We start from the raw sequence: 13,926 nt of genomic DNA, 5'->3' as shown, positions 1-13,926 counted from the left end.
GGTAATTCAGTTGGAGCATCTCATACACCTCTTTGTCTATACAGCTTTCAAATTATTTCAAATGAGCTAAATTATCCATTTGTTTGTATGGATTTACTAATGTACGGGATATAAACATATAACTAAAGAGAATAAAAGAATTACTTTGTAAAAATGGCAGTAGTTAAGCTAAGATGCAATTCATAAGTCAATAAATAGAGTGATAGATCTTTTGCGCCAAATTGTTGCTGGCCAGGTGATATTTTTTTACTGGTATGCATAAAGATGGTGGTACCCTAAATATTAGAGGTATATTATATGGAAGAGTTTGTGTGAAATACAAGAAGAGACTCAAAAGTTTCTTTGGTGCAAGTGCTTCTTAGCTATATGGAGAACTGTGGACAGACTTGAAAATTGAACCAATGTCTTCCACATTCTAATTTCTAGTAGCAGACTGTGACAAACTGCCCATTACTCTTACCTTTCATGAACAGAATGCTTTGCTTTTGATCTAGAAATAGATACTTCTTTTTTTGTAAAGAGAGAAGGAAGTTCTGAAGTGCTGAAAACACCATGAAATAGAAGCAATCGTTCTTTGGTCATCTCTATAAATAAACTTTGCTCAGAACAATTTTGGCAGGAGTCAAAATCCATGTTTACATAATGATAAATTCAGCTGGGGTTTTGTCTTATTGTGCAAGTATCTTTGTGGTCTTTCATTTACCAATATGTCTTATAGTTATGAATTTGGTAACATAATACAATGTAATCATCATTCTAGAGTTGAAAGAGACGATGAGTTTTCCAGCCAGGCTAATTCTATTCTTTCTGCTGAATAAGGGAGGAGGGATTGCATCTGGGATGGTGTTTCTTGTTCAGTAAACACCTACTAAGAAGTGAGCTGACACTGCTCAGTGTCATCTCAGAGACCACAGAACAGCCACCAGATGTCACCTGGGTAGAATTTGGATCAGATGAGAACAAGTGACATCGTTGAACAGTCATATTGCATATTCCTAGGTCAGCCAGTCATTAAACCAAGTTGTTTCTTTGACTGCTTTGCTGCCTCTTTTTCACTTGCTGTGGAAGTGTTTATACATGTATTTAAAAGAAATATACGAAGATGTTTGTTCTCTAGCAGTTTCTTCAGTATGCACTTCTTATTGTAGTTAAAGAGCACTCCATATTTCACAGAAAACCCTATAGGACATTGTATGTCTTTATATATATTTATGTTTTTTTATCTTCTATCTTTTATTATCTACAAGGATGTTGAGATTACTACATTCTTTGTATTTTAGGATTTCATCTGTTTGTGAATGCTTCCTCTAGAAACACTGTTTTCTTCTTGTGACATTATAATGGGTTCCTTGTAAATGCAAGATTTGCGAAGTACCACCTGATGCACCGTGATTACTCTTGCATTCCTTTCCTCCACATCCTCTTTTTTTGTTATTTATTTAAACTTTAAACACTGTATGCCTAGAACTACTTTTATGCTCTGCCTACCACAAGGGAGCTGTGACTGGAGATGGAGCCTCTAGGTGACACCGTCATACAAATAATCAGCTATAGTGAATATGATTTCAGTACAGAGAGGATTGATTTAATTTGGGAAATAGCCAGCAGGCAGGAAGCCAGAGCCCTGTTTTCATGTGTTTCTGGTAACCAATTCAGTGATACAGATGGTGGGCAGGGACACTAGAATACATGAGAGCTCTTGAAATAGAATGGGATTGTTCTCTTTTAAAGTTTTCTATGAAGTGTCAACAGCTTTCTAAAGTCTAGCACAAACTCCTGACATGTAAAGGGCTTACATGATGGGTCTGGGATAAGTCTTGGCTGAGCATTCTGATTTTCTAGCTAAGACCTTTGGCTCAGGAATACAGACAGGAAGGGCTCCATCTCTCTGGGAAGGCTCTGGGGTGAGGATGTTTTAATTGCAAAGTGTTCCAAGGATAGGGGAAAATCTAGTGGCATTATAAAACTGCCCCAGGAGAATATTTGGAACATTAAGATCCATCAACTCTTATCACGGAAAGTGGACTGGTATAAGTTCTAGTAAGTCTGTGTTTCTATTCTTTAGGCAGAGACTTTGTCTCTGGTTGCTTGGCTTGATGCTAGTCATCCTCTTCTTTTTTTTTTCCCCGTATATATTGCATATAATATATGCATTATCTATATTAAATTCCTGAATTAGTTTAAAGTTGGTCTACTTATAATCTTTACAACATGATGTGGCTTTCTGGTAGAGAAACCAAAGTAGGCAAATAAAGACTGCTGAAATCTCAACCAGTTTACGTAGCTGTGGGTATGCATAGTCAGGTAATGGAGGCTGCAGCTTTGCAAGTTTTTTCTTTCTCTAATCTGCAGAATATGCCACCTTCTTTCAACCAGCTTGATAGTGATTGGCCATGGTCATCTCAACTAGGTATCATTTATGACACTGGAGCAGATGATGTCTCATTCAAATTGAACTGATTCTTGATTAGAGGAGCTAACTCCCTGTCTGGGAGGCAAACACCCAGGGCTGCCAGTTTCTTCTCTGGTCAGTCTTGTTGCCTGCAAACCATTTCCAGGCATGGGAAACTGATTGTTGATGGTTCTACTCACTCTCTTGTTTGTGCTTTCTGCCTACACTAGCTTGGTGTTGTTTTCTCCTCTTTGCATCATCTATGAGAGGGTCTAACACAGATCTTATATTGCTGAAGAGCTGAACCATAAAATTCAACTCAAAACATTCTCAGTTCTCTTCAGGTACAAGTTTCAAGTCTTCTTTCTTTGTCTTACTGGTCATTCTTCTTGCATGGTGATTTTTTTTCTTTTTTAAGAGACCATGGAGTTGAGGAGACGATACCAGGAACCATTCCCAAGACTGTCTCTCTTCTTTGTTATGAGACCCAGATCCTCGTAACTTCTAGGGATATATCTTACTCACTTCTTGACAACATCAAGGTGGTCTGGTTACCTGTTGGTATTTTGGTAGCACCCCAGGCTGGCTAGACAGCTTGGGTATTTTCCTCCCCTCTTATTGGTAATTATGCAGAAATAATTACATCCAGTTCCAATTCAGTTATTCATTTTCAATAGCAGCTACTTTGGCACAGCACATCATCCAACAGATGTTTTCATTTGATTCCAATCTCATGAGCCAACTGAAGTCAGCAGTTGTGCTGTATTTCTTTCAAAGTCATATCTGCATTCAATCAGCCATGCTGCCAGGCTTAGCAGCATGCTTTGAAAGCAAGTCTTCCCTTTTTTTAAACCATCGAGCTCTACAAAGAAATAGTTTTATTCAATTACTTTCAACTACTGTCAGGCCTTCAAAATGAGGTTTGGAGACACTTCTATTCTAGTATAACAAAAATCACTTACCCTCCATGCCAAGGGGAGGGGGGGAAACGCTTCTGCCACCTGCTTTATTTAAAGCAATACAATCTTTTGCAGGTCATTTAGGTATCACTTGTAGCACAGAACACCATAAATATGTTTTGATAGTTCTGTTGTGCACCATAGTAGGTAAGGCTTGCTCAACAGAGCAAAGCTTTATAGTCCAGCATCTGATTGTCACATTGGAAGAAGATGTAATAATAAGTGTTATTTAGGAAAAAAGAAGGAACTCAACTGACTAAATCTTCTTTTTCCAAAACTGGATGAATAACATGGCTATGCATTTTAAAACTGGAACTTTGAGAAATAATCTGATGATGACTTTGTTAATGGAACCATCAATCTCTATGAAAGAAATATAAGAAAGGTTTGGGAGACTTTTGCGGTGTACACCCTTATCTCACCCTCCAAAAATGAATAAAAGCAAAACAATGCATCCATAAGAGGAAATATGTATATTTCAGTTCAAGAGTTCCTACAGCCATTGCTGAATTACTTCTTTTGAAACGTGTTTAACTGCAATATTTCCTGCATATTTGTGAAGTAAACCTGCACTTACAGATGCCAATGGAAAGCTCCTAGTGGTGCCAGTGTAGTCTCTCATATGATTTTAGTACTGTAGTTTTCTCAGTGCTAAACCTGCTTTTGCATATGTGGTTGAATTTATCAGGCAGAATAATAGAGAAATCAATTATTATCTCTTTATTGTTAGAGATTTTCTTGTCGACATTTTGTTCCATTTGTTTCTTAAGTATTCTTCAGGATTATTGCTTCCATAGTTGGGATTTAATGATCAAACAGCTTCTTTGAAGTTGGGCTACTGTGTTTCTACTAAAAGTTTCTTTGTCTCTGTGTTTTGAAAAGGTACTTGGGTTCTGGCACAGCTCCCAATAGTGGTATGGTCCTCATGGAGGTTGGCTTACTCAGTGGTTTCTCTGTGTCACCAGATTTCATTCCATTAGACAATACAGTTAAGAAGATGGAAAAGGACAATGGGAAAGTCAACCTATACTTAGACTCTGTAAGTTGAAAATAACAAAGAAATGTGTTTGTAGTGGTGTTAATCTTAACTCTGCCATTGTTTGGTTTAAATTTGGAAAGACATTATGATTCTCTTTGGGGAAATCAACATCTGCTCTTCACGTTGAATTAATAGTTCCACTGTTTTTTAGTGAGACTGTTTGGATAGGTACAACTCAGTTATATTTGTAAGGAGTTTCTAGATTAGGCCTTTTAAAAATCATACATAAGAAGGCAGACATTTGAAGAAGTCTGTAATGTGGCCAAAATGACTACAAATGAGATAAGCCTCTTTATATACATCCTGACTCCAAGTCTTTAGAAATGAAGTGGACTACTGCTAGGCTAGAAGTCCTTACGTCTAACATGAAACCACCATCACCAGGGTTCTCTTCTGTTTCTCTTCTGTTTTTCCAGCTAAATGAAACACAGGTTTGTGTGGATATTCCGGCTGTGAGAGACTTCAAAGTGGCAAATATCCAAGATGCTTCAGTGACTGTAGTGGATTACTATGAACCTAGTAAGTGTCAGTCATTCCAAATGGATCTTAGTGATTCAGAAGTTTAAAAGAAATTTCTTTTTGTGGAAGTAGGACAATTTGTAGTGAAGAGAAAACCGCATCAATCTGGAATTTACTTTTTTAATTGAACTGCAGCCTTTTTGGACATTGAGATGCCAAATTTCCTAACAAATAGTAGTGTTTTCCCATATATACATTTACTGTCCTAATGGGTTGGTTCCTCAGCTGGTGTGAATTGTCATAACTTAATTGTCAGCTGGTATAAATTGGCTTCAATCTGGCCCAATGTGTTCCCAAAGCTACCAAAATGAAGCAGGAACTTCACTGTGGTTCACTTACCAAGTTAATGATTATCTTTCAAGTAGCTTTTCCATCTGTTTCTTGTTTAAGCTAAGAGTCCTTCACTGGAGAAAATGCCAGGGTCTTGATTTCTATAGTTACGTAAAAAAGATGTACATGGGAAAAACAGTTTCAAAGTTGTTTGGGTTGGGTTGGTTGTTTGGTTTGGGTTGTTTTTTGTGTGTGTGTAGAGTGTGTTTTAGAGAAAGGCAGCAATGTACAAAGCTCTTGGGCAAAATGAAAACCAAAGAAAGATTACAAGCTGCTGGAGGAGATATTAGAGAGGTTTTCATTACACCAGCCAGCTGAAACATTATTAAGGATTTGGGCTTGGTTTGAGATAAAGGCATTAAAAAAATTGTATAGGCAACTTTCTTCATGTTGGTTTGTTTTAGCACAAGAAAAAAGACAACCAAATATGCTCTGATGTGTACTGCTGCAGCTAGATGAAGATCATGTTTATTCTATGTAGGCTGAAATGTTTGTTTCATCACAGAATTTTAAACTAAAATAGGAAATTAGCAGATGTAACTACACTGTCCATTAACCTAGAGCATGTTTTAAGGCCTAGTGGCTTAACAAATTAGAGCAATTTTTATTTAAGACAAACACATAACACTTAGAATCTATAGCCAAAACCAACTTCTACATGCTTCAATTCTTAGGAGAAGAGCTCAGGACCTAGTCTTCTATAAGAATGCTATTAGATAGGCTAATGAATATGTGTATTAAAAAGTCACATATAAATGCACGTGTCAACGTTTTTCTTCTATTTAAATACATTTAGTATCCATCAATATTCAATCAATATTGATTTAAAGATATGAATTCATATCCTTAACGACTAAAATTTGTATGACATAGTGCTGCAATAGAAAGCTTTAACTTTAAAAAGATTGCTTCAAATATTATTTTACAGGACGCCCTTCCTATTACTATGTAGCATAGGCATGTGATTGGTCAACATATATACATATACCATGATTCTGAGTTCTCTTGAGAGAACTCCTTCCTATCTGATACAGGAACATGCTTTTATTTTAATCTCTTATTTTCCATCACTCTCATAGTTGGTGACCCAAGCTGCCGGTGTATATTTTATGTGATGGTGACAGTCAGATTCATGTAATATTCAGAGCTGGGAGATGTTTAAGGAGTCCTCGTGCTCTGGCATTTATCAAAAAAGTTACGTCTATGTGGCAGATACTACAAGTGGTGTAGGTATAAGAACTGGCTTGGATGCCAATACAGCAGTGCCAGCAAGGAGATCTGCCAGGGTTAATATACACAGCTACTCAGCACAAATGACTGCAGCTTCTCTTACCTGGCTTTGTTCACAGCTAGTTGGGTGTCACTGTTGGGTAAACATTTTGGCCCGTAGAGGTACATCTTTTATTTTATTTTTTTTTAGTATCTTGAGGCTTGAAAGGAAACTGAATATCATTTCACTTAAAAAATACTAATGATAAAAAAAGAAATTGCAGTGTCCCTAGTTGGAATGAAAACCTTCAAACCAAAAAACCCACTTATGGGAATGAAACTTTGCAAAAGCTTGTTCTGTGAGCAATTACCATGCATTGATGTTTTTGAAAGGAATATGATTTCCCAGGCTTCTAGTCTGTTTGGCTCTGTAGCAACCCTTCAGGTTGAAGGACTCTTAGCTTAGACAAGGAATGGGGGAGCAAAATACAGGAGCAGGGGCTAGGTGTGGTGGCCAGTCCCAGATTCAGGAAACTGAAGCTCCCAAACATAATAGTGAGAGAGAAAGAGTCAGTTGTGAGAGACCTAGCTCTTAAGTGTTATAGCCAGTAACCTGCCAGGTAAAGCACCCGAATTCTTTTGTCGTGGGGGTTGCTGTGTAGGTAGGGGCAAAATTCCTTTTAAAATGTTTGACCAAGGTTTGTGAACAGATTGGGTCTAACAGTTGAGATTGAGTCTATGAGAGTGTGTCTGTCACCAAGCATTTGCCTGAATATATTGAGAAGATTTTGATGTTTTGGGAGAAGAAAGAAAGATTAATGCCTAGGCTTAAACACCCACTCTGGGAAGTATTTTGCAGTGTATGACAAGGTCTGCATCAGAGTTTAGTGCATCCTTTAAAAAATGCTTTCTTTATGAAGCTAATTTGTTGGTCAGCTCTCAGAAGTTCATTAACTAATGTTGACTAACCTTTCTGAACAGGGAGAAGAGCAGTGAGAAGCTACAATTCAGAAGTAATGCAAAGTACAACCCCTTGTGACTTCTGTGAAAGTGATTGCAGTCTTTGCCACCGAGATGGTTCTCCAGCCTTGCTTCAGCACTCTTCGTTGGCCCCCTTGTTCTGTGTGCTGTTTGTCCTTCATGTAAACTTGCTGTGCAGTTGGGTGCTGTAAAAGGAAACAGATTATGTTTCATATCTAAGGTTTCCATAAATTATCCAAAGAAAATTTTATGTTCAGATACCAGCCTGTCTTTAGTGATTACAGTGACCAAACTCCTGCTGCGTTCAGGGAGAGCTGGGCTGGCCCATATGGTAAATTTCTGGCTGTGCCAGAAAACTTCTTTAAGTGTCTGCTGGAAAAACTTTCCAAGTGTTAGTTTCATACTGAAGTTATTTTCTGAAGAAGCACAGAGTTACCGAAAAAGCAGTCTGAGAAAATACAAACCTAGCTCCATGTTCCCGCTCCCTTTTTACCCCAGCTTTCAATTGTGCTTGTTTTTTAGGGATGTATGTTAGTTTACCGTGCTTTTCTGAAACACTATCTGCTTCTATGTCGGGGTGTTGGTAAGCAGAGCACTAGGACCTTGGTATCAGAGCTCGCTTTCTTCTGTTCTGCAGACATGACACTTAACATTAATACTGAATTTCTCCGTATGCTCTCATGGGGAATAATATGAAAAATAAAAGGAGCTGGCTTCAGAGCAGATCCAAGAGCCAAAAAGTGCTGCATTCACAAACTGCTGAACGCTCCAGAAAATTGTCAGTCTTTTTTTATCATTACAGAGAAGCTAGGTGGATTTTTTGCCAATTCATAAGCTAATCATGTTTGAAAATAAGGCCTCAGGATGTTCTCAAGCATTTTACTCTGAAAGGCTTTTGCTGTAAATGCATCAAAGATGGAGTCTGTGTCTGAGACTTTATTTTTCCAGGGTTATTCAGGAAGAAAACTAATTCTCATTCCATGTGAGAATGCTGGTGTCCGCTGGCATATTTATGGCCAGCAGGATGCAGGTTGCTTTGATCCTTTTCTGGTTTTTGGAAGTCTTCTAGAAATGTCACTCTGGGGCATCACTTATGTCTTGCGTTTGCAGTGTCATCTTTTCAACGATTTAAGTGGCATAACCCTAAACGGCTGTTTGCTGCTCTCTGTGCCACGTCAGCTGGCTGGCCCTGGATGCCGTCTGTGCACGCAACTCCTGCGGTGGGTTGGCGGGAGAGGCTTTTCGGAGGTGTGGGCTGCACATGCGTTCAGTGCAGCAAAACAATTGACGTGCTTGCTTAGCTTTAAGCACATCCTTGTATGCTTAAGTGCTTTGCTGAAGTGGGGTGGAGGAGAGGGACGCTGAAGAGCAACAGGCACTTTTACACCCAAACCTGCTCTTTGCACACGGGGAGAATTACAGGTCTCTGTGAGTGCGGAAACGCGTGAGCTTGGGAGCTCTTCGCTCCTGAGTGAGTGTATGAACGTCTTCCCTGTCTGGCAGCCTATTTATCCTTCTTGAACACTGCCTGTGATATCTAATGCTTACTTCTTTTTGATCAGGAAGCCAAGCTGATAACATTCCTAGTTAGTAAAATGAAGTTAATAGCTGTCATGCTGACTAGAGGAGGTAGAAATTTTAAGGCTATTGCTTCCCTTTCTATCATACCTTTTTGAGACGGAGTGTGTACGTATGCACATGTAATAATATGGCAGTCACTTTACTTGAGCAATTTCTAATTGTTATGCAAATTTTGCTACTGCTTAAAATGTATATTTTTTTATTTTATGCTCATCTATACTTTTGTTCACAGAGGAAATTAGTGGATGGTAGCACGGGAAGAGGCCTGAACTTCCCGAACTGGCTGCCTTCTAATACTGAGGTATAGGTTTTTAACTGCAAAGCTAGTTTAGGTGGGGTTATTTGTTTTACTTTAGCTGTATTTAGAATTTACAATGTTTTTCACAAACTTGGGGTTCCGTTCTGTCTCTCTGGCGGAACTTAGGCCTGGTTCTTTGTAGTCAGTTCGTGCTTTTCACCTGTGCTTGGTGCACTTTGGATCTGGCCCTTTGAATAGTTGATTAGTGCCTTAACGTGAGTGCCTGTGCTGCTCTGACCACATGGAGCAACACCGTATTTATTGAAATCCAAAGCACTGCTTAGTCAGTAGGACGCAGGATCTGACCCTCTGTAAGTCATGCCCTTGGTTACACGGGTCCAAAGCTAACAGAAACCAAGATACAAACTGAAACACATCTTTGCATCTCAAATCCTTTACCCATGTGTGGGAGGATAGCTTGAATTGTGCCAAGTGTAAGATCTGGAGAACACTCACACTCTAAACTGGGATGTGTTTTGCTGTGGGTTTGATTTCTTGGTGACCTATGAAAGCAGGTCTTTTGCCTTTGGGGACAGCAGCCTTGACATGTCGTTTGCCTCCATTTAATGTAATTTCAAGAACCCAAAGCTCACATACTTTCAGTTTTTACTATATGAAGAGCTTCTAAGAGGGACATTGATACCTGATTAATCTTAGGATAAAGAGGCTTATTTTCTAAACAAGATGTACTGGAGATAAACTACTCCTTTGCAGTAGATAGTAGGAATAAATTAGTTTTATTTTGCAGGCAGTCCCAGCTTCCTGAGTATCCTCCAGAAAAATGGATTTAAACTGCTCAGCCCAATTTCAGGCAGTGCAGCTTTTATTAGTATTCCCTTCCATTTGTTTTTGAGACAAACACCACATGTTTTTAAATGACTCTTGGCTGCCTTGTACACCCTACTAAGAAGCATCAGTCATAATGCACCATATCATGGAAATTGTCGGAGTCAGCGAACAAACATCCTCTTTTATTTTATTTTTTTCTATACAGCAGGTATATCATTACAGACACCCAAATCTGCCTCTGTACTAAGCTATTTTAGGAACAGTGTACACCACATGACTTTAAACAAATGTTTACACCGGGTGGCCTTTAACATTCCTACACCGATGCCTTCAGTCGCTTTGCAGTTGCAGCTAGTGCTTTGAATGAGTTGCAGAGGATAAGTTTTGTATTGTGTGTTGGCAGCGAATGGAACAGAGGAAGGGGAGTATTACATGGCATAGTGACTTTTTTTTGTTTTTCTCATCGTCATATGTAGGAACCTTTACACAAATGCTCAGCATACATATTTTTCCATTGCCCTGTAAAGTCAGTTTTTGATGTTAGAAGGGCCATGCTCCCACTGAAGGTATTAGGAGCTCTTTTAGCAAAAAGTCTTTAGGAGCTCTTTAGGAACAAGGTCTTTAAGGAGCTTTAAGGTGTGATGCTAAAAGCAGGCAGAAAAAGGTATTTCGTGATGGAGTCTTCACGTTGCATTGCCTGAACATTTCTGTGTGGTTGCTGTTTCTTTGAAATCCGAGTATTCTCTGGTGCTTCCCATGCCCTTTTCAGCCACATGCTGTCAATGGACGTGATCTGTGCAGGGCCATTAATACGCTATTAAATCAGTAAGATATAGTCATTTATTTAGGATTGAGTTTAAAAAAAACAAACCATAATGCATTTTAAAGTATCTCCCGCCCCCAAATTCTACCTTTGCTGTCATCCATGATCTTAGCCGAGGTTTTCTGTACAGGTTTCCCTGTGGGTGTCATCTAGAAACGTTCTGTACCGAGCGCTGTTGCACGGAGCAGGGAACGAGTGCTGCCAAAGGGGTTTACAGCACCTCGGAGTCTGCACGCCGGGCCAGCTCGGCGCCTGGTGTGGTTCCCAGCACGGCACTGCCGTGCTCCTTTTCAGAATATTATCCTAGCAGTATTTCTCCAAATGTGTTGTTCAAGTTGGTATGAATATTGACAAAATTTGGTTTAAGCAGATTCCTGTAGAAAGCATATATATTTACATAGCCATTCTATAGGCTCCAGTGTATGACAGAGTGCAATGTGTGTGCAATTAAAAACATACAAGATCTTCACAAAGTGCCCAAACCAGTATCACTGTGTGATGTTCTGTTTTTCAAAATACACAGTTAAGGTTTTAGGAAAGATTATATTTGGAAAGCAACTGGTACCTAATGGCATAATTTTTCTATCATTTCAAACACTAAGAAAGGGTATTCAGTTTTAATTCTAATGGCCAATAATATTTCCATTGTAACCTTTCTTCTTCAACCATAAATCTTTATGCAGTGAACCATATTTAAGTGTTTAGTCCTCTAAATACACAGAAGATTTTGAAATTAGATGTTCTCACTAGTAATTTATCCATAAAATATAACAGCAGTATGTGGTCAAGTCTTTTGAGTTATTATTAGATTCTCCTTTTCCCTATGTCAAAATATTTGACTTCAGTGTTGTTTCTTATTCAGTTTATTGTATTTTTGTGTGCCACTTGGAAATATCATTGCACTAAAGCTATTCTATGCAATAAAGTCTGACAGTGTGCTGTATTAGATCAATCCAGTGATTATTTTTCCTAATGGGTAGCTTGTTATTTTCAGATGTGTATGAGCATTAATTGCTTATGTGCTACATTTGAGTCACCAGAACTCCAGTGTTAAGATTTCTCTTTAATTTCAAATCATACATTGTATTTCTGTATTTCTTAGTGGTTACCAAAAAGCTTCATCAGCCTTGTTCAGATCTTATGATGTTATATTATGAATTGATTTTTCTGTGTTTTTTAGTACTGTTAGGTTGGGTGGGATACTAATAATGAGGAGGAAAATACAAAAAATGCTAGCTCAAAGGAAGTACCGTATAAGCAGGTGTAATGTACCATACATTAGCTGTCCTACTGGCTATTGCATCTCTTCTTTTTCCATATCAGGCCTTAAGCAATTTGAACTAAAATTCTTGGCTGCCTTGAGATGTGGTCAGATGCCCACTTTGATCTAGTTTAGGATCATCGTACGCATTTCCACTTTTGATCAAATCAGAAATGGTAGAAAAAGAATGCTTTTATGAGCTGTTTTGAGCAAACAGAGGTGAACTAACATGCCAGCTGTGCAAATTGCTTTTGTCTTTTCAAATAATAAAGCAAATGTTAAGGAACTGGACTGTTTCACAGGATTTTACAAAATTGTCATTGATTTATTTTTCTTCAAATAAAGTTTGCAATAGCTCTTTTTAAATTCCATTAAAGATGACTTTTAATAATATATGTCTAGTGTTTGCTTGTTTAACCATACAGCCACCTGTAGTAGATCGCAGTTTCTGTACTGGGTCGACCACTGCCCATCCTCAGCTTGTCTCAGAGGCTGCCTCGCCTGTGTTTTAACGCTCGTAACTTGAAGAAGTGGTGCAGTGGTGACTTCCATGGTCAGGCTGCTAACCGCGACCTTACAGATCATTGGGACTTTTCCAACTCGGGGGTCACCACATTTTAAAAGAGTATTATTGTAGGCAACGCAAAGTTATTAGGAGCTTTGCCGTTAACGGCAACAGAAGTAGTATGCCTAAGGTTATGTGATGAACTCAGTTAAGGCAGGCCCTTTGTGATCATGGAGAACCTCAGGAACTGTATTTTCTGTGAACAGGAGCAAACCTTTCAGATGATACAGAGCTTAGTGGTGTACGGGGCCTGAAGGGGCAGTAAATGAGCTCCAAGTAATCTATATACCAAAGCATTTTATAAAAAAACTAATTGAATTGATGTGCAAATTTTTTTTTTTTTTTTCAGGTGAACTGCTATTTTAATTGTCATTTTTCATGCTTTTAGAAGTTTGGCCTCCATGACCCTACCTTTCCCTAATTCTCCTCACAATTCTCTCACCGTTCCTCCTGCCTGTCCCTGGAAGAGCTTCCTGGCCCATTTCAGCTTCGAGGTCAGGTTCTGCTCAGCCTTGCTCACCTCTTTTACCCTGAGCTCTCAGCGGTCATGAGCTCAGCAACCATCCCGGTGCTGACGTCTCACAGATCTACCCTTTTGTCAAGACTAAAATCCCGTTTGGTCTCACTTACGGATAAATAGCTATCAACTCAAACTCAGGGTGGATAAAGGACGCTTGGGACTTGTCAGCACAGATTTATGAAGCTGAAATCATGTTTAACCTACCTGATCGCTTTCTGTGATGTGAGGATTGGCTGCGTGGATGAGGAGAAACAGTGGATGTTTATCTGGACTTTAGTAAGGCTTTCTCTCGTGACATCCTCATAGATAAACTGATGAAGTATGGGCTAAATGGGTTGACGCTGAGGTGGGCTGAAAACTGGCTGAACAGCCGGACTCAAAGGGTTGTGATCAGCAGCGCAAAGCCCAGCTGGAGGGCAGTCACTGGTGACGGACCCCAAGGGTCGATACGCGTATAACGCTTTGTATGCTCTTATAGGCACTCACAAAGCTGTATCACTGCTTTCCTGCTGTCGTGGGTTGATAGCGGCCAGCGATTAAGCTGCTCACTCGCTTCCCACCCCCGGTGGGATGGGGGAAAGAATCAGGAGGGCAAAGAGAGAAAAACCCATGGGTTGAGACAAAGGCAGTTTAATAGGGAAGGGGAAAATAGAAAAAGAA

The 13,926-nt window shown here is 39.2% G+C and overlaps 1 protein-coding gene across 3 annotated transcripts in view; it reads left to right on the top strand.

The window, feature by feature from the left end:
* CD109 (CD109 molecule) overlaps positions 1 to 12,572 on the top strand; it is an 84,258-nt gene extending 71,686 nt beyond the window's left edge. For all 3 annotated transcript variants that reach the window (XM_030003996.1, XM_030004003.1, XM_030004011.1), the window contains 3 exons: positions 4,234 to 4,390; positions 4,807 to 4,909; positions 7,430 to 12,572. In XM_030003996.1, coding sequence (XP_029859856.1) covers positions 4,234 to 4,390; positions 4,807 to 4,909; positions 7,430 to 7,620 — 451 coding nt within the window. In that variant the 3' untranslated portion in view covers positions 7,621 to 12,572. The remainder of the gene's footprint in view (positions 1 to 4,233; positions 4,391 to 4,806; positions 4,910 to 7,429) is intronic.
* Positions 12,573 to 13,926: the final 1,354 nt, after the last annotated feature.

Source organism: Aquila chrysaetos, chromosome 2, assembly GCF_900496995.4.
Source record: "Aquila chrysaetos chrysaetos chromosome 2, bAquChr1.4, whole genome shotgun sequence".
NCBI classification, from domain to species: domain Eukaryota; kingdom Metazoa; phylum Chordata; class Aves; order Accipitriformes; family Accipitridae; genus Aquila; species Aquila chrysaetos.
The sequence above is the reverse complement of the archived record's forward strand: the minus strand, read 5'-3'. Positions and strand labels throughout refer to the sequence as shown.